This window comes from Acinonyx jubatus, chromosome E3 (genome assembly GCF_027475565.1).
Source record: "Acinonyx jubatus isolate Ajub_Pintada_27869175 chromosome E3, VMU_Ajub_asm_v1.0, whole genome shotgun sequence".
NCBI lineage: Eukaryota > Metazoa > Chordata > Mammalia > Carnivora > Felidae > Acinonyx > Acinonyx jubatus.
Window position 1 is genome coordinate 28,523,753 of NC_069398.1, and position 20,594 is coordinate 28,544,346.

The 20,594-nt window shown below is 45.8% G+C and overlaps 1 protein-coding gene across 1 annotated transcript; it reads right to left on the minus strand.

Annotated features, from left to right (window-relative positions):
- Nucleotides 1–2,471: 2,471 nt before the first annotated feature.
- MUC17 (mucin 17, cell surface associated) lies at nt 2,472–19,243 on the minus strand. Its single transcript, XM_053213602.1, has 11 exons — nt 16,507–19,243; nt 14,043–14,231; nt 13,418–13,548; nt 12,984–13,042; nt 9,942–10,093; nt 9,468–9,536; nt 9,216–9,378; nt 8,122–8,283; nt 7,838–7,935; nt 4,590–4,669; nt 2,472–3,027 (listed from the first exon to the last, which is right to left on the minus strand). Exons 1-11 carry the CDS (start codon nt 17,672–17,674, stop codon nt 2,986–2,988), a joined length of 2,313 nt encoding a protein of 770 aa, XP_053069577.1. The 5' UTR covers nt 17,675–19,243; the 3' UTR covers nt 2,472–2,985.
- Between the last annotated feature and the right edge of the window lie 1,351 nt (nt 19,244–20,594).

The window sequence follows — 20,594 nt, forward strand, 5'->3', positions numbered from 1 at the left end:
TCTTTCCTCCCTCCCTTCCTTTTTTCCTTCCTTCTGAGAAATTTCTATGTGCCAGGCTTTGTTCCAAGCACTTTACATGAATTAACCCAGTTAATCCCAACAGTGGCCCCACAGGGAGGGCACATAACTGCTGGTCAAGAACACAGGCTTGACTGCCAGACTCCCTGGTTTGTAACTCCAGCTTCACATCCACTGGCTGCATGATCTTGGGCAAGTGACTGAATGTGTCTTTGCCTTGACTCCTTCATCTATATGATGAGGATGGTGATGGTTCCCACTTCATAGGCTTGTAAGGAATAAATGAATTAAAATATACAATGGTGATTGGCACAAAGGGAGTGGTCAGTCAGTATTTTAATATAAGAGAACTGAAGTCCACAGAGAATTTACTTTCCCAAGTTCATCCAGGTAGTAAATGGATGGCCAAGTTTTGGACCCAAACCAACTATATGTCTAGTTAATGAATCCTGCATTTCCACTGAACAGATATGAAGAGAGAGCAGGAAGAAGTTGAGGTGGATGATGTAGTTCTGAACTGGACGTGGGGTCTGCAGTTCTTTTAAATGGCCCCTCCCATGACCACTGATGTCTGGGCCTGTGTGAAGTAGGAGCCAGCTTTGAAAAGGCAGACATTTGGATTCAGCGTGGGCTATAAACTCGATGTTTGTCTCCCCCCCCGCCAAGTTCATATGTTGAAACTTAATCTCCAATGTGATGGTGTTAGTTGGTAGGGCCTCTTAGGAGGCGAGTAGGTCATGAGGGTGGAGCCCTCCTGAATGGGATTAGTGCCCTTATAAAAGAGAACCCAGAGAGCTCCCTCACCCTTTCTGCCATGTGAGGACACAAAGAGATGGCTGTCTGTGAATCAGAAAGTGAGCCCTTATCAAACACCAAATCTGTCAGCATCTTGTATTGGTCTTCCTGGTCTCCACAACTGTAAGAAATAAGTGTGTGTTGTTTATAAGCCACCTAGCCTATGATATTCTGTTACAGCAGCCTGAATGGGCTAAGTTCAGTTTTAAGAGCTGGGGATTTTGATGGCTTTCCCATGACGGAAGCCAGGAGGGGATGGCGGTGACCTGACCAGTGCCTGGAGATGCTCCAAGTGATCATGAGGGGGCAGCAGAGAGCCTAGGCTCTGTTTTAGGTTAAGGTTTAAATGGGGTAGCCTGTGGGAGGAGACATCTTCCAGAACAAAATGAATCCTGAGCTGCATGGCAGGAATAGTAATAAAGCATCTTAAAAATGTTTAAAATGACAGCAATAGGGGCGTCTGGGTGGCTCCGTCGGTTGAGCGTCCGACTTCAGCTCAGGTCACAATCTCACAGTCTGTGAGTTCAAGCCCCGCGTGGCGCTCTGTGCTGACAGCTCAGAGCCTGGAGCCTGCTTCAGATTCTGTGTCTCCCTCTCTCTCTGCCCATCCCATGTTCATGCTCTGTCTTCTCTCTGTCTCAAAAATAAATAAAAACATTAAAAAAATTTTTTTTTGAATGACGGCAATAAGGGGGACTTTAGAAACAACCTAGTTGGCTCAAAAATAAACATTAAAAAAACTTTTTAAGGGGTGCCTGGGTGGCTCAGTTGGTTAAGCCTCTGGCTTTGGTTCAGGCCACGATACTACCGTTTGTGAGTTTGGGCCCTGCGTCAGACTCTTTGCTGGAGCGCTTGGAGCTCTCCAGCTTGGAGCCTGGAGCCTACTTTGGATTCTGTCTCCCTCTCTGCCCCTCCCTGGCTCACACTCTGTCTCTCTCTCTGTCTCTCAAAAAATAAATAAACATTAAAAATTTAAAAAAAGAAAAAAGAAACAATCTATTTGGGGCACCTGAGTGGCTCCGTCAGTTGGGCATCAGACTCCTGATTTCAGCTCAGGTCATGATCTCAAGGTTGTAAGATCGAGCTGTGTTGGGCTCTGCACTGACAGCACAGAGTCTGCTTGGGATTCTCTCTCTCTCTCTCTCTCTTTCTCTGCTCCCCCCTGCTCACACTCTCCCTCAAAATAAATAAATATATATTTTAAAAAGAAAAGAAAGAAACAACCTAGTCCTCACCAGAAGGCAAGACTGAGTCCAAATTGTCAAATATGACTTTTCCCAAATTTAACATAGGGACTTGAGTAGAAATCAGGAAAAAAAAAAAAAAAAAAAAACAACCCAAGACTATCTCTGCAGATCTATGGAAAGAAACATAAGCCTGTCTCCAGAAGGGGAACTCAGTTCTCTCCCAGATGGAAGTCCCTGTATCATGTGAATGTGTGTGAGTCCTGCCTCATGGCATCCTCAGTGGCCAGCAAATGATGCTGGGGAAGGTCAAGAATGGCACTCTTCCTGGCTGCAGATTTTCTTCTTTTCGGCTTAAGGCCAAACTCATCAGACCCCACATCCTGGAGGAAGGGAGGAGAGAGAGCCTGGCAGGTGAGAAACAGGAACTAGTATAGGGTATCAGCTGGATAAAGAACTTGGAACCATGAAAAATGTAACAAATTTGCTTCATTTGTTATTTTTAGTTATTAGAAATATATATTATTATACTAACAAAAATCAGAACCTATAGATAAATATTAGAACTTTAGAAATACTAATAATCCTACATATTCAAAGAAAATTCTCAATGTTTTTCATGAAGATGAGGGGCAATAAATCTTGCAAGAGCGTTTTGTATAACGTAAAGTTCAGTTCCGTGTTTAAGTGAGCACTGCTACAAGCTGTTGGTTTTGGGTGCTGTCCTTGGTGCTGAAGCAAGGCAGGCGGGAGGAAGAACTTCCCTGTGTGAACAGGAGGGCCTCGCCTGAGATCATGACAAGCCCACAGGAGTTTCTCCATGGTGTTTTGAGAGTTTGCCAGCATTGTGGTCTCTCTCCTGTTCCTCCTTGGTGCGGGTTTTGTTTTCATCAGGTTCCATGGAATGCTCTCAATGGGGAAATGTTCCACCAGGCTTAGCCAAAGTGAGATTTCCTCACTCCCAGCTCCACGTGAAACTGCCTTTGCCTTAAATCGATGTCATCATCACATGGGGCCTCTGAATTTTGATCTGGAAATAGAGATAGAACCGGGTGAAGGTTAGGTTTATAAGGAACCTGAGATTTGGAAACATAAGAGTCTTGGGATTGGGGAAGTGCTCAGCTTAGAACTTACCCTATAACCTAGATTCTAGTACAAACCAATTGTCTCCCCCACTCACCCCCGACTTATGTAGTTTTAAAGGTATCCTGGCTAGGAAGTTTATCTTCGCCCCAAGGCTTTCTTTAAGGAGTACAGTGCCTGAAGCTAATCACACTTCTTCTGAAGTATGAATACTTAGAGGGCATTTTGTCTGCCCTTTAACATCCATCCAGTTGAAATAAAATTAAGATGGCAATCAATGAGTGGTACCCCTTGCCAAGTGACCAATCTTGGCCTCAATCATAGTAGGACATCCTGACATTAGGTACCTCATGAGGTGATGCAGTAGCATTATCCATGATATCTGCTTAACAAAAATGTCTAAGCTGGGTCTAATCAAGCCTCTAGGCTTAAGTGTCAGTTTATAGGAAATAGAGAGGATTGAGGGGCAAGTTAAATGGCACCACAAGGAAATAATTAGATACATCCAAAATGTGGGACATTCCTTAAGACAATCATCCTAGACTGTTAAAAAAAAAAAAGTCAATATATTTTAAAGGTAGGAATCAATTCTGGTTTTTTTTTTTTTAGTGTTTATTTATTTTTGAGACAGAGAGAGACAGAGCATGAATGGGGGAGAGTCAGAGAGAGAGGGAGACACAGAATCTGAAGCAGGCTCCAGGCTCTGAGCTGTCAGCACAGAGCCCGATGCGGGGCTCGAACTCACAGACCGTGAAATCATGACCTGAGCCAAGGTCAGATGCTCAACTGATTGAGCCGCCCAGACGCCCCAATTCTGGTTTTAAGAGACCAAGGAGACTCAACAAAAGTCAGGGAGTGAAATTTTTTCACATTCAAAAAACTAGTAATATGAGATGCTCTTGGGTTCATTGGGAAAATGGATATTGGATTATATGTGAAATTATCATCAACTTACTGGGAATGCTAATGGTATTTGGGGGTGTGTACTGAAGTTTTTAGGGATCAAATGTCTTCATGTTTGCAACTGACTTTCAAATGGTTCAGCAAAACTTGGTGATAATGTATGTTATACACACACACACACACACACACACACATACACACACACACAATGCCATGCAATGAAAATGTGGCCACATGTCAAACATTGTTGGTCTAGGTGAGGTATTTAGTGCATTACTATTTTTACTTTTAGGTGGGTTTCAAAATTAAAACAACTAAATAAACTAAATAAGCTGGCCATCAAGGACATACTTAAAGTGAAAAGAAATCTCTGAGTCTGGAGCCTCAGGGATCTAGAGAAGCTAGATTCCACCCTGCTGCTTAGCTCCTTCTCCCACCTGTTGGCACTCTGAGTTATGTTTATTTCCCAGAAATGTAGACCTAGATGGTCACCTGGGCTAACAAGTCATAAACATGACTTTGCTTTCCTAAAGATCTCCCCATGGTAGGAGAGGATCTAGGGACTCAGGGTAGGGGAGGTTAGCACTTTACCCATGCCTTTCTTACCTTTGTTTCAGAGTCTATGTGGTCCAAGGAGGGTTGGAAGTTATTATAAATGGTGTCCAAGTGGATGGAGTCCTCTTGATCTGGACAGGAGGAAAGCCCCACAGAAGCAGATAGTTAGGAAGACAAGCTCCTGTCTTTACCTCTAATCCCACCCACTGCAGGGTGAGAGGTGTATCCCCTCTTCCCAGGAAACCGAAAACCATTGCAAACATGACAGCCTACCTAAATTACCAGACCTCAGCAAATGGGTTGATTGGTTCTCGGAAGATGTGGAAAATCACATTAAAAATTCAACAAAGAAAAACCACAAGCACTTGGCAAACAGCTTCTTAAGTTTGTGAAAAGCCCATTAAGTTTTGGCTTTGGATTGGGGGCGCCATTTGATAGCTTTAGAATATTGATACCCCAGTTCATGGACATCCTTTGTTTAGGATTTCTACAATGTTTTTAAATAAAGTTTTATCAGTTTCCACTGGAAAGTCTTCAATATCTTTTGTTGGATATATTCCTAGGTATTATATATATTTGTTGCTGTATAAGGAGTATTTTTTAAATTAAATGATCTGTTGCTGATGCATAGACATGCAATTGATCTTATGTCTTGCAAATTGATAAATTCTATTACTTCTAGTGAGATAACACTCTCTTGGATTTTTATGTTAGACGACATAGAAATATGTCAGCAAATGACAGACATTTTTCTTTCCAATCTTTAAACCTTTATCTCTTTTTCTTTTTTATTATACTGATTAGGACACTCAAGACAATAATTAATAGAACTGGTAATAGAGGGCATCTGTGACTTGCTTCTGGTTCAATGCAGATGTCGGCAAACTATGGCCTGTGAGTCTGACACCTATTTTTATATGACTCACAAACTAAGAACTTTTTTTTTTTTTACAGTTTTGAAGGGTCAAAAAGTTTTATTGGGTACAATCACACTTATCATTCATTTATATATTGTCTATGGCTGTTTTCATGCTATATCAGCATGTTTGAATAGTTGTGATGGAGATCATATTGTCCACAAAGCCCAAAATATGCTATCTGGCCCTTTGTAGAAAAAGTTTACGAACCCCTGGTTAAATGGAATGATATTTATTTATTTATTTATTTATTTATTTATTTATTTATTTATAAAGATTTTACTTTTTTAAGTAATCTCTACACCCAACGTGGGGCTCGAACTTACTACCCTGGAATCAAGAGTCACATGTTACACCCACTGAGCCAGCCAGGTTCCTCAAATGGAATGACTTCTAATGTTTTATCATTGAAAATGATTTCCGTGTGTTTGCCTGGATACCTTTACCAGGAAATGGAAATTGTTTTATGATGAGCAGAGGCTCAGTTGGTTGAACATCCAGACTCTTTATTTTGGCTCGGGTCATGATCCCAAGGTCATAAGATCGAGCCCTGTGTCAGGCTCTGCACCGATTGTGGAGCCTGCTGAAGATTCTCTCTCTATCTTGGGGCACTTGGGTGGCTCAGTTGGTTAAGCATCCGACTTCAGCTCAGGTCATGATCTCATGGTTCATGAGTTCAAGCCCCACGTCGGGCTCTGTGCTGACAGCTCAGAGCCTGGAGCCTGCTTCTGATTCTGTGTCTCCCTCTCTCTCTGCCCCTTCCCCATTCATGCTCTCTTTCTGTCTCTCAAAAACTGAATAAATGTTAAAAAAAAATTTTTTAAAGATTGTCTCTCTTTCACCCCCTCTCCTCTCTCTCTTTCTTTCTCCCCACTGTCCCTTTGCCCTGATTGTGCTCTCTCTCTCGCTAAAATAAATAAAATGAAAAAATAATTTAATTTCCAAAGGTACAGGATTTTTAGTTTTGTTTTCCAGAAATATTTGTTATTAATTTCTAATTATATGCATTCTGGTTGGATAATATAGTCTGATTTAAATAGCTTTTTTTGAAATTTCTTGAGACTTTTTATGGCTTTGTGTACGGTGAGTCTTACAAATTTTCTGTATGTTCTTGTAATGAATACATACGTTCCAGTCATTGAATTCAATCTATGGTAATTATGTTAAGGCTATTCATTATTTTGTATGAAAGTCCTATATCCGTGATGATTTTTCATCTGTTTGATTAATTAACTGCTAACAGAGATGTTTTAAAAATCCTCCATCATGTGGAGCAGCTGGGTGGCTCAGTTGGTAAAGCTTCCGACTTTGGCAGGTCGTGCTGTCATGGTTCCAGAGTTTGAACCTCTCACTGGGCTCTGTGCTGACAGCTCAGAGCCTGGAGCCTGCTTCAGATTCTGTATCTCCTCTATTTCTCTCTCTGCCCCTCCCCCATTCATCCTCTTTCTCCCTCTTTCTCTCAAAAATAAATAAACATTAAAAAAATAAAATAAAAACCCTCCCATTATGTTGTTAGATTCATCAACTTTTCCTTATAGTTTTGTCAATTTTTGACCTTTATAGGGCACATGAGTTGGACTTGTTATATCTTCTTAACAGAGTAAGACTATTTCCTAGTAGATATTGATCATTTTGATCCCTAATAATTCTTTTTGTTTTAGAGTTTATTTGCCTGCAGCAAATATAGCTATAATATTAATATTAGTATAGTATTAGTATTTCTCCTTTTTGTCCTTTTCCATACTTTTGCCTTTGTCCTTTCTTTGCCTTTCATTCACTGGAAATAGCTAGATTTAAAAAAAATTCCCTCTTTTAGCTGGAGTGTTTAATCCACTTATATTTGTTGTTGTTGATATGGTAGATTATTTCCTGCCATCTTGTTTTGTGTTCCTATTTGTCATCCCTTTCCTTATCATCTGTTCCTCTTTTCTTATCTATTTGTGGCTTGGCAAAAATGCTTTCCCCACTCTATTTTTCTCTTCTCTAGAATGTAAAGACTTGATTTCTCAAAATTTGAACAAGTACATTTAACCTGACAAAATCCACAATTATTCACGTGGCTGAGCTAGAACTCACCTATCGGTGAGCTCACCTACTCCTAGGTGTCTATTGGTGTCCATATAGGCAGTTTTAGGTTCTGGAGAAATCTATAATCATCAAGTAACCTGTGCTTCCCCCAATGGTCTAGTTATGCTGTGCAAATGCTTACACCTCATTCAGGGCCTTGCAGGAGCCAGTGGTGGAAATAGGGGTACAGATGTGTAACCAAATGTTTTAGAGATGGAAATACTCTTCCCTTTGCTCTTTTAAGTCCTCCCACGTGCCTCTCATGTGTGTGTCCACACATGGAGACATTTTGAGTCCACTGAGGATCTCCGATACCTTCATAGATGTCAAAGCCAATGTTTTGGAAGGTCCCAGGTTCCGGTCCTCCATCTTCTTCATGCCACTTGTACAACTGAGTCACTTTATACTTTTGCCTATTGATAGAAATAGCCCCAGAGAGATTCCATTATGAGCAGAGGACAAGCATGCAGATTTGGGGACTGGCTATGTTCCTGCTTTCAGCTCCCCCACTGTCCACCCTGAGGATGAACGATTGAAGGCAGAGGGACTAAAAAAGGAAGAGTTGGAGGCAAGTGGAAAAGGTGGCAGCAGTGACTCACCTGTTCACCTCTTTCTTGGAACGGAACATGAACAGCAAGAGAACAGCAAGGGCGACTAACACCACGGCGAAAGCTGCCCCCACCAACCCAAACACCAGGTTCTTCTTGGTGCTGAACTCACAGGTTTCTCCACTGTACCAGTGAGTGTCTGTGTTCAGGCAGCTGAGATGGACAGAGGGGGAAAGTAGGGAGAGGGAGCATCCTGAGTCAGGGTCAGCTAACACCTGCAGCCTCCCTGCCTCAGAGCTGGCCAACCCCACGGGTGAACAAGGAGCCCCGAGGGGATGGACAGAAGCAAAGTCCAGCTTCCCACACCATGGAAGCCCGATACTCAGTCCAATACTTTCAGGTTTTGCAGCCCAGGATCTAGAACAGTTGGCCTGACTCTGGCACTGCCCTGGGCTGTACCCAGGAACTTGAGACCCCAACATCAACCCTTTTATCCACACACTAACCATCATGTTATCAGCCACTCTTTCCATCAGGAAAAGCAACTCCCCCTCCTGGATCCCCAGCATGCACTCTGCCTCTGTAGCTCCCTCTCTTCCCTGGAGATACACTTTTTCCTCTCCTCCCCACACCAGCTTGCAAAATCTTCTTTCAGGAAACCTTCCCAGGACATATTCTCAGGCCTTTGCATATTTGTGACTCCTTCCCCCTGGTCTCTTTTTGCTTTAGTTTCAGTAGGCAATGCCTTTCTTTGCTCGCATACTCCTGTGACTCAGCGTTTATGGGCTTTCCGCCTTCCCCATGTGGGTGCGTCCCCTTATTTCATCAGCAGGGTATGCTGGTCTCCCCCTGGAAGCCAGACCCTGTCTTCCCCAACTGACTGGGAATTTCCCAAGGCTGGAGCTTTCCTTCTGCTTCTTCAGAGCTTGACACAATCCTTGCATAAACCCAAGGGGAGGGGTGCTACTGAGATTACTGAGACCTGGCCTTGGGGCTCTGCCTATGCATGTCCTTTGTGGCTGGCTGCATTCAAGAGAGGCCAGGACCCACTACATGACCTTGGCCTTTAGGCAGAGTCTTGAAGGGTGGGGTCCCCAGGGGGGAAGGAGGAAAACCAAGCTAGAGTGGGGTGGTGGGACACTCACTAACACCGAGGACCATTCGTCTCTAGCAGGCACTTCCCAGAGTGGCAGTCCATGGAGTTGTTGAAGCCTGGCATGCAGCGGTTGATGCAGTTTGGTTTCTGATTCTTGTACTCCACGAAGAAGTAGGCAGCATATTCTTCCCCAGCCTTCTTCTGGCATTCCTCTGTGGGGCACGGAGGAGTTGCCGTGACCAGGAAGCCAGGCACACTGCCCACCTCCCCCGCCCTCCCTGGAGCCCCCCCAGTCGCTTACTTTCAGGGTCGTATTGGGTAACTGTGATGTTTTGCACCTTAGTGGCAGTCGTGTTGAAACACAGTTTGCCTGTGAAAGGAGACACATAGAGCCCCTTACAACAAACTTGCTTAGTAGGGGGTGGGGGAGTGGGGGTGCGATAGGGAGCGGTGGGAAACCCATCCCTGACGATTGGGAATGCCAGCCTCACTCCCAGCTCTCCAGAACAATGACCCTCCAAGTGCCCCGTGCCTTCCCCATGTCCTTCTTCTCCCACACACACCTTTGCTAAGATTCCCACATGACTCATTACATTCAGAAAAATCTGCTGTACATAACAAGCCATGCTTGTTCTCATTTTCCCACAAGCTGGTGCCCACAGAATTTAGCCTGCATGTACACCTGCCTTTTCCCCCTCCACCACCCCAGGGATGACAAAGCTTAAGGATTCCTTGAGGACCCCTTCATGCCCCTCCCAGAAGCCTAGGAATTTACTTTTGCAGATATTATTTATGCTTATTTGTTCTTTGGTTACATTCTGGATTTTTTCTGTCACCTCCTGGGTGACCTTATCCAAAACTTCCTTGTATTCTGGGGTGAACTTGGCCTTCAGGCGGACTTCATGTTCCACCACCACACTGCCAGCACTGAGGAGAGAAAAAGATGTCTATGAGCATCCTCCTAGGTCATAATAGGTGCTTACTTCTCCACCCCCTTTCCCATGCCCTCTTTGCCCCCATGGGAAGGCAGAGCTGGAGGAGGATGGTTGAAATGATGACACAGTGTTCACTGGGTGAAGGCTCATTCCAGGCATTGTGCTAAGCACCTCCCCCTAGGGCTCATACCACAACCTGTACCTAAGAGGACTGTCTCAAAGGTTAGGTTCTGGGCAGCCCTGTGGGAAAGCTTGAGGGCAAAGATGGATAGAGAGATGGGACTGTGGAAGATCAAGGTATCATTAGATACATTCTAGCAAGAGACTGGGCAGCTGCTGGCAAGGTGTCCTTAAGAGGTAAGAGGTCACACAGGGACTCTTAAGGGATTCATGAGTTGCTGGGTGGCAGGCTGCAGGTCTGTGAGTCTCTTAAGAGAATGCAAAGATTTGAAAGTGCATATGTACATATTTTCTACTCACATACACTTCTGTCAATTCTAAAGTGAATCTCTGACACCTAAAAGCTTAAAATTCTAGCCAAAAATCTCTCCCTACTCTTTGCTTAGGAGCTAGGAGAAACCAGGGGCAAAGCCACCAAGAGACTGGTTTCAGACACACTCACAGCTTCCATTTGAGTCCATTCCTCTTCCCTAATTCCGAATCCCCAAAGCTTTCCATCTTGTGTGTGTGCAAAACAGAATCAGAAATGCTTGGAGGTCAACAAGCTCTTATTCTAGAACATGCATTACTTCTGTCTCACATAGATTAGGGATTATTTGCACTCCAGGACTGAGTGCTTTCTGGGTTTAAAAATACAGCAACAAGTCCAGCCTTCCCATGCTCACAATTCAGGATTCTTAAATACTAGAAGCCAAAAGCACTCTTTTTCCATTGTTTTTTCCTTACCGCTATATTTAGAGACTTAAACACACAAAAAAGATGAGGAGTGGTGATACTCCTGAACAACATAAAGAATAATATAATATAATATAAAATAATAGAGTTATATGATATAATAATTAAACTTATATAGAATAGTAGAATTAGAATAACCCATAGAATAACAAGTTAGAGGGGAGCAGGGGATCTTCTAGCTCAATGGCATCTTTCTCAATAAGGACATGATGTGGTGATGGCCTCAGGCATCTCCCAGGCTCCATCACTGTCCTCAGTCCCTGTTCTGGAAGTTCCCGTGGAGAAACATGGCTTTATCAAGGCCTTGCAGGTGTAGTGGAGTGAGGAGGTGCAGGATGAAATCCTGGCACTGGCCCTGAGTATCAGGGTAATCTTTGACCAGCTAGTTGGCACCATGGGACCTTTGTTCCCTCATCTGTAACATGAGGGTCACACCAGAGAGATGGTTCCCCCACCAGAGATGGAAAGAGAGATTCTTCTTTCCAAGATTCTGAGGTGAATTTTTCTCACTTATAACACCCACTCCCAGACCTCTCTGGAGCCTTCAGAGCCCAGCTGTCTCCTCATATCTGGCCCAAGGAAGTAGAGTAGAAAACCCAAGATACCTGCAGGGTTTCAAGGAGTTGAGGTCAATAACAGGGCTGGAATCCTGTGCAAGGTGAGTGGAAGTGAATACTGGACAACTGTGGACATGGATACCATGTCCCTGTGGTTCCCTCTCAAGCTAAGTTATTTGGCCTCATCCCTGAAGGCAAATGGGGTGTCCATCCCACGAGTAACCTCCAGGTGTTCTTGTGTGTCAGTATCTCCAGCATAAGAGGACTTCTGTTTGAGTCTTGGCTCTACCACTCCAAAAACGATCCCTCAGGCAACTCACTGCCTCTCTCTAGGCCTCAGTCTTCATCTGTGCAATGGGAAGAGTCCTGCTGGCTTCACTCACAGGATGGTTATGACCTTCCAAATTGGAAAATATGTGTGAAACTATAACTGTTGGAGGATGTTATGGGCTGAATTGTGTTCCCCCAAAATTCATGTGTTGAAGCCCTAACCCCCAGCACCTCAGAACATATCTGTATTTGAGAACAGGGCCTTTACAGATATGATTAAGTTAAAATGAGGTCAACTCTTGACTTCAGCTCAGGTCATGATCTCGCAGTTCATGAGTTTGAGCCCCACATCAGACTTTACACTGACAGTGCAGAGCCTGCTTGGAATTCTTACTCTCCCTCTCTCTCTCTCAAAATAAATAAATAAACATTAAAAAATATATTTTAAAGGGGTGCCTGCGTGGCTCAGTCAGTTGAGCATCTGACTTCAGCTCAGGTCATGATCTCACAGTCTGTGAGTTCAAGACCCGCATCAGGCTCTGTGCTGACAGCTCAGAGCCTGGAACCTGCTTTGGATTCTGTGTCTCCCTCTCTCTCTGCCCCTCCCCTGCTCATCCTCTGTCTCTCTCTGTCTCAAAAATAAAATAAAAACATAAAAAATAAAATAAAATAAAAATATATTTTAAAAAAAGAAGAGGAAATTTGGGGGGGTGCCTAGCTGGCTCAGTTGGAAAGAGGGTGTGACTCTTGTTCTCGGGGTCATGAGTTTGAGCCTCATGTTGAGTGTAGAGATTGCTAAATAAATAAGTAAATAAAAACTTAAAAAGAAAACAAAAAGAAGAGGAAGTCTGGTCACACAAAAACATAACAGGGATATGCATGAACAGAGGAAAATTGTGTGAGGGCCCAGCAAGAAGATGGTTGTCTGCAAGCCAAAGAGAGACTCAGAAGAAACCAAACCTACTGGACACTTGATCTTGGACTTCCAGCCTCCAGAACTGTGAGAAATAAATTTCCAGGGTATTTTGTTATGACAGCCCTAGCAAACTAATACAGGAGGCACAGTTACAATCGTCTTTGTAATAATTATGACTATTGTTTCCACCCCAAGACTTTTTCCCAGGAGTCACAGATACTCACGACAGCTTTGTGATGTTGACTCCGTCATACTCAGGGATTCCTTTATAAACAGTTTTCATCTGAAAGGCAAGGAGGTCACTGTGTCATCCCAGAGGCCCCAACTTGGAGCCTGCCAGGCCTTTCCATAGAATCTCAGGAGGGCAGAGGATGGACTGGCTGCATCCCGCATCCCCCACCAGAAGCTGGCAGTAGCACACTGTCCAGATGGAGCAGTCCTTTCTCAGACACCATCCCCACCCCTGGGGCCCCTGGTAGCCCTTACATGGAATCTTGCTTTGTCTTTCCCCTCTCTCTGGCAAGCCCTGAGGAAAAGGGTGAGCAGAGAAACACAGACCCCTAACATGAGAAAAGCCCTCAACTGCTTTCTTCATCTCTAAAAACTCCTCCCTGGGGAGAGCTGAGTGGCGCACAGGGACTTGCTCTCCCAGACTCACCTCTTCTTCGAATATGTCACTGAAGTTTTTGAATGCTTCAGAAGTCCGGTCTTCTAGGTCTTTGGTAAACTCCATACTGGTCACTGTCACGGTCATGTCTACCTGGGCAGAGACGGTCTCCGGCGGAGGCTCTGAAAGAGTCAGACAGTAGCACCATTTACTGAGGACAGAGCCCCCCTGAGGGTCTCCTTCCCAAAGAGACCCACACCTCCAGCAATTCCTCCCTGGACCATCACCCTGACCCCCACTCAGGTCTCACTAGAGTGCCCCTGTAGGGTGGGGAGTACACTGCACTTCTCATGGCTTTGGGATGGAGCTGAGGGGCTCTCAAGTCTTAGATTCTTTTAGAGAATTCCACACATTTTTTTTTTCTATTCTGCTTAATCACACACTCACTTATTTGAAGTGTACTTTAGGGTAAAATTCCGCACCAAATTTGTGTTTTGTTCCAAACTGTACCTTCTTGCTTTATTCATTTTTTAATGTTTCAACTTTCTTACTACTGAGTAAAATGGTTGCCCCCAAAGAGACCACATTCCTGGGCATGCAGAGGGGCAGGAATGGGGGCCCAGTGTGGAGGCTGGGCCCAGGGTTGGGGACAACAGGGCCCTGCTGTCTTACTCACCCATCTCAATGCTCGGGACTACGTCCTCGCACTTTGGCCCCTGGAAGAGGCCAGGGCACACGCACTTGATTCCATCCCAGTAGCCTCCATTCTGGCAGAGCATGATCTCTTGCTGGCACTGGTCTCCTTGGAAACCGATGGGGCAAATACAGGTCTTCCCATCCCATGTCCCTCCATTTAAGCAGATCACTGAAAGGGACAAGACCCTGTTTACCCACACATACTTGCAGAACATTTTACAGCTTGCAGCACATTTTCACAGACAGCATCTAATTTGATATTCTTATGAGACCCTGAGGTGGGCAGAACAGTTAGTGTCATGCCCACTTTACAGATGGGGCAAGTGAGCTGGAGAGAGAATAAGAGACCTGCTCAAGGGTCCATGTGGAGGCCAGACTTGACCTGGTCTTGGAGCATTTCAGTATGAATTACTTTAGCACCAAAAAGCAAGGAACAGGAAACCTGGTGTTGTCATGGAATGAGGGACAGGACAGTCAAGGCTGAGGAAAAGAAAAGAGGAACTAGAAACTGAGAGAACCCAGAGGAACTTGACCCATCTAGGATTCCAGCAAGCCTGGGAACGAGTATGTCATTGTCTCTTCAATACCTGCTTCAAAAGAGCTCATAGTGGAAATTGTGACCATTATGACTATTCATGGTTCCTTTTTATTTTTCTGGGATGTATAGTTTGAGGGAGGAGTGTAGACTTCATTTAAATAGAAAAGAGGTTGTTACAGACAACTCTCAATATCTACCAACCTGGAAAGGTGACAGCTCTGTTCTCTTTGGCTTTTCTTGAAAAAAGCTGTACCTGCATAGACTAGTATTCCAGGTGTGTTATGTGAAGGAAGGCACATAAGGTATGCACATACTTTATGAAGACCTGCCCCACCTCTACCTCCTGGTCTACTCCTCACCTCCCCCACTAGACTCAGAGTGCATGGGCCACACCATGGCCATGATAGCACACAGCTTCTGGTTACAGGTGTTTGGTCCAAGAAATTCAGGAAGAATGGAAGAGTTGAGTCAAGAGTGGTGTCCTGGGCACAATAAAGATCCATAAATCCTAAGTCTGTCTGTCTGTCTGTCTCTCTTGTGTGTTACTGAAGATGTCTAGACCTAATCCAAGTGCTGAGCACAAGCTTGTGTGTAGCAGCGAAAACAGTTACTGGGGTCTGTCACCTGTTGCCCAAGAGTCAACAGGGAAGCCAACCTCCAGGGAATAGGAGGAAGAGGAAGGGAGACCATCTGCCTTCAGAAAGGTGATCAGCACCAGCTATGGGCCTGTTGGTTGTGCATTCACCGTGAGACACCTGTGGGACTTCCTGGAGATGCAAGGTCCAGACCTTGTCTCTGAAGATGCTCAGCACCTCTCTTGGAGAACCAGAGAGCTCAACAAGACAATGCCACATTGGAGAGAAACCAAAGAACAAAGCCACATAAAATCAAAGCCAGGCAAAGAACTCACCAGAGGAAGAATTCACAAAGCACTGAGAAAATGCAGTAGCCAAACGCTGAACAGCTGCCCTTCATTTTCCTGAATTCAGGACAGGATTGGGCAGTGCTCCAGGCAGACACAGACCATATGTCTCTGGGCTTATCTATAGTTCATCTAAACCATGAAATGTCTTCAAGTATTTTAACTTGTATATTTTTCTTAATGTATGCCAAATATCCTCTCTCACTGTGATAATAAATCTCACAAGTATAACAGTATATTGTATAATATATATTATATGTTACGTATCATATAATGACAGCTTATTATAACAGTAGGTGTGGAGTGGGGCAGGTATCATACTACCCAGAATGAAGAGAACTGAGTGGAAGCTAGAGACAGAGAACAGACAGGGAGGCATAAGGATATGAAAACATTTGAGGGGATAGAGGCAGAGTTCAGAGCTGATAAAAGCGAACCCTCTTTGGCTTCTATGGTGGATGCTCAGAGAATAAGAGAAAACCAAATAAGTGAATGGTAGCAGAGAGATAGTTGCCAAAGGCTTATGTGAATACTTTTGGCAACACCTTCCTCCAACACAGAAACAAAAAACCTTTGCACTTAAGCATAAGCAAAATCAATGGGAAAAAAAACCACTAAAAAGATATGAAATCCAAATGAAAAATATGAAGTTCACGAGATTATAGAATATAAAATGCAGGGGGACAGAGGCTTGCAGAGTACAAAAGGAAGGAATGGGGTGTACAGACACTTTGTTGGGGATTGAAGGTGTCCAGGCAGAGAGGTAAAGTGTGTTGTACGAAAGAGCAGACCTAGCTCAAGAAACAGCGGGCAGGACAGAGAGGTCAGAGACAGGGTGACAACACTGAGGATGTTTGATCTCATGGGAAACCAGTAAGAGCAAAAGAAGAGTATGAGGGGTAAAACTTTAAGAAGAAAACCACCCATGCGGGCAGATTGAAAAGAAATGTAAACTTCAAAAGGGAAACTCAAGAAATTGCTTACTTGGTGTGGTTTCTGGAGCAGTAGATGTTGGGGTAGGGGTGCTGCTTGTAACAGTGGTCGAGCTAGTGGAGACAACCGTGACTGTAGTGTAGGTACTCCTCTGTGTGCTGGGTGTTGTCCCAGAGATTGAGGTGGACAGAGCAGTGGTAGTAACAACCTCAGGAGTCACAGATGTAAAGGAGGCAGAAGTTGTTGCAGAACTGGAGTGACCAGGAATGGATACAGGTAAGGTGGTGTGAGAAGCACTTGTTGAAAGTGTGCTGCCTACAGAAGATGTTGGGGAAGTGTGGCCCCCTATGGAAGTTGCTGATATAGTGATATTGCCAGGGGAGGGTGTTGGGGATGTATGAGCCCCTGTGGAAGCTGGCACTGTGGAGGCACTGTCAGGAGGAGTTGGAGACGGTGTAGCCACTGTGGAAGAGGGAGGAGTGGTGGCACTTTCAGCAAAAGTTGGTGACACACTGGCTTCTGTAGAAGAAGGTAATGTGATAGCACTGTCAACAGAAGTTGGTGACATGCTGGCTTCTGGAGAAGAAGGCACTGTGGTGGCACTGTCAGCAGAAGTTGGAGAGGAACTGACTTCTGTAGAGGAAGGCACTGTGGTGGCAATTTCACTGGAAGTTGTAGAAGAAGTGGCCTCTGTAGAATAAGGCATTGTGGTGGCACTGTCAGTGGAAGTTGGATATGAAGTGGCCTCAGTAGAAGAAGGCACAGTCATGGCACTGTCAGTGGGAGATGGAGAGGAACTGGCCTCTGCAGAAGAAGACTCTGTGGTGGCACTGACAGGGAAAGTTGGAGAGGAAGTGGCGTCTGTCGAAGAAGATACTGTGGTGGCGCTATCAGTGGAAGCTGGAGATGAAGTGACCTCTGTAGATGTAGGCACTGTGGTGGCACCGTCAGTGGGAGTTGGAGAAGAACTTCGCTCTGTTGAGGAAGGCAGTGTGGTGGCATTCTCAGTGGGAGCTGGAGAGGAAGTGACCTCTGTAGAAGAAGGCACTGGGGTGGCACTGTGAGTGGGAGTTGGAGAGGAAGTGGCCTGTGTAGAAGGAGGCACTGGGGTGTCATTGATAGTGGAAGTTGGAGAGGAACTACTCTCTGTCGAAGAAGACACTGTGGTGGCACTATCAGGGGAAGCTGGAGATGAAGTGGCCTCTGTAGATGTAGGCATTGTGGTGGCAGTGTGAGTGGGAGTTAGAGAGGAACTTAGCTGTGTTGAGGAAGGCAGTGTGGTGGCACTCTCTGTTGGAGTTGGAGAGGAACTGGACTCTGTTGCAGAAGTCACTGTGGTGGCACTGTCGGTGGAAGTTGGAGATGAAGTGGCTGCTGTAGATATAGGCACACTGGTGTCACTGTCAGTGGCAGTTGGAGAGAAACTGGCCTCCGTTGAGGAAGGCAATGTGGTGACACTGTCAGTGGATGTTGGAGAGGAAGTGGCCTCTGTTGAAGAGGACACTGTGGGGGTTCTGTCACTAGATGTTGGAGAGGAACTGGCCTCTGGTGAAGGAGCTGTTGCAGTGGCAGTTTCAGTGGGAGTTGGAGAGGAACTGGGATCTGTAGAAGTAGGCACTGGTGTAGCACTCTCAGTGGGGGTTGGAGAAGAACTGGACTCTGTCAAAGAAATCACTGTGGTGGCACTGCCAGTGGTAGTTGGAGAGGAACTGGGCTCTGTAGATGTAGGCACTGTGGTGGCACTCTCAATGTGGGTTGGAGAGGAAGTGGCTGCTGTAGAAGAAATGACTGTGGTGGCACTATCAGTGGATGTTGGAGACGAACTGGCTTCTGTAGAGGAAGGCACTAAGGTAGCGCTGTCAGTGGAAGGTGGAGACGAACTGGCCTCTGAAGAGGAAGACGTTGTGGTGGCACCATCAGTGGAAGCTGGAGAGGAATTGGCCTCTGTAGAAATCAGGACAGTAGTGGCACTGTCACTGGGAGTAAGAGAGGAACTGGGCTCTGTAGATGTAGGCACTATGGTGGCACTCTCAGTGGAAGTTGGAGAAGAACTGGACTCTGTCAAAGAAGTCACTGTGGTGGCACTGCCAGTGGGGATTGCGGAGGAAGTATCTTCTGTAGAAGAAATCACTGTGGTGGTTCTCTCAGTGGATGTTGGAGATGAACTGGCTTCTGTAGAGGAAGGCACTGCGGTGACACTGTCAGTGGAAGTGGGAAAGGAAATGGGCTGTGAAAATGTAGGAACTGTGGTGGCACCGTTGGTGGAAGTTGGAGAGGAACTGGCCCCTGTTGATGAAGATCCTGTGATGGCACTGTCAGTGGGAGTAGGAGAGGAACTGGGCTCTGGAGAAGAGCTGGGCTCAGGAACTGGGGTAGGAGTAGGAGTAGGAGAGGAACTAGGCTCAGGAGAAGATGGAGAGGGACTCGTTCCTGTGAATGAAGACCTTGTGGTGGCACTGTCAGTGGGAGTTGAGGAGGAATTGGGCTCTGTAGATGTAGGCACAGTGGTGGCACTCTCAGTAAGGGTTGGAGAAGAACTGGACTCTGTCAAAGAAGTCGCTGTGGTAGCACTGCCAGTGGGGGTTGGAGAGTAAGTGGCCTCTATAGAAGATATCACTGTGGTCGAACTCTCAGTGGATGTTGGAGACAAACTGGCTAATGTAGAGGAAGGCACTGTGGTAGCGCTGTCGGTGGAAGATGGAGACGAACTGGCCTCTGAAGAAGAAGACGTTGTGGTGGCACCGTCAGTGGATGTTGGAGAGAAAGTGGCCTCTGTAGAAGAAGACACTGTTGTGGCACTATCAGTCGAAGTTGAAGAGGAACTGGGCTCTGTAGATGTCGGCACAAGGGTGGCAGGCTCAGTGGGGGTTGGAGAAGAACTGGACTCTGTTGAAGAAGTCACTGTGCTGGCACTGTCAGTGGGAGTTGGAGAGGAACTGATCTCTGTAGAAGAAACAACTGTGGTGGCACTCTCAGTGGATGATGGAGATGAACTGACTTCTATAGAGGAAGGCATGGTGGTAGCACTGTCAGTGGAAGGTGGAGATGAACTGGCTTCTGACGAAGAAGACATTGTGGTGGCACCATCAGTGGATGTTGGAGAGGAAGTGGCCTCTGTAGAAGAAGGCACTGTTGTGGCAATGTCAGTAGAAGTAGGAGAGGAACTGGGACCTGTAGATACAGGCACGGTGGTGGCACTATCAGTGAGGGTTGGAGAAGAATTGGACTCTGTAGAAGAAGTCACTGTGGTCGCACTCTCAGTGGGTGTTGGAGACGAACTGGCTTCTGTAGACGAAGGCACTGTGGTCGCACTCTCAGTGGGTGTTGGAGACGAACTGGCTTCTGTAGACGAAGGCACTGTGGTCGTGCTGTCAGTGGAAGGTGGAGACGAACTGGCCTCTGAAGAAGAAGACGTTGTGGCGGCAACTTCAGTGGAAGTTGGAGAGCAACTGGCCTCTGTAAATACCGGCAGAGTGGTGGCACTGCCAGTGAGAGCAGGAGAGGAACTGAGCTCTGTAGATATAGGCACTGTGGTGGCACTCTCAGTGGGGGTTGGAGAGGAAGTGGCTACTGTAGAAGAAATCACTGTGGTGGCACTCTCAGTGAATGTTGGAGACGAAGTGGCATCTGTAGAAGAAGGCACTGTTGTGGCAGTGTCAGAAGAGGATGGAGAGGAACTGGTTCCTGTCGAAGAACTCACAGTGGTGGCATTGGAAGTGGGAGTTGGAGAGGAACTGGCCTGTGGAGATATAGGCACGGTCGTGACACTCTCAGTGGGGGTGGGAGAGGAACTGTCTTCTGTGGAATAAATCACTGTAGTGGCACTGTCAGGGGATGTTGCAGAGGAAGTGAACGCTGTGGAAGAAGGCACTGTTGTGGCATTGTCAGTGGGAGTAGGAGAGGAACTGACATCTGTAAATGTAGGCACTGTGGTGGCACTCTCAGTGGGGGTTGGAGAGGACCTGGCTGCTATAGAAGAAATCGCTGTGGTACTGCTGTCAGTGGAAGGTGGAGACGAACTGGCCTCTGAAGAAGACGTAGTGGTGGCACCTTCTGTGGATTTTGGAGAGGAAGTGGCCTCTGTAGAATAAGGCACTCTTGTGGGAATGTCAGTGGGAGTAGGAGAGGAACTGAGATCT

What these genes read in the sequence shown, in the direction of transcription:
- MUC17 (XM_053213602.1), bottom strand. Translation starts at nt 17,674, where the DNA reads ATGCCTACATCTACAGAGGCCACTTCATCTCCAGCTTCCCCTGATAGT. An exon ending in TGCTCCAGAAACCACACCAA is followed by an intron (nt 14,232 to 16,506) that starts GTAAGCAATTTC and finishes TGTCCCTTTCAG; the next exon opens with TGATCTGCTTAAATGGAGGG. An exon ending in GTCAACATCACAAAGCTGTC is followed by an intron (nt 10,094 to 12,983) that starts GTGAGTATCTGT and finishes TTCTCTCCTCAG; the next exon opens with TGCTGGCAGTGTGGTGGTGG.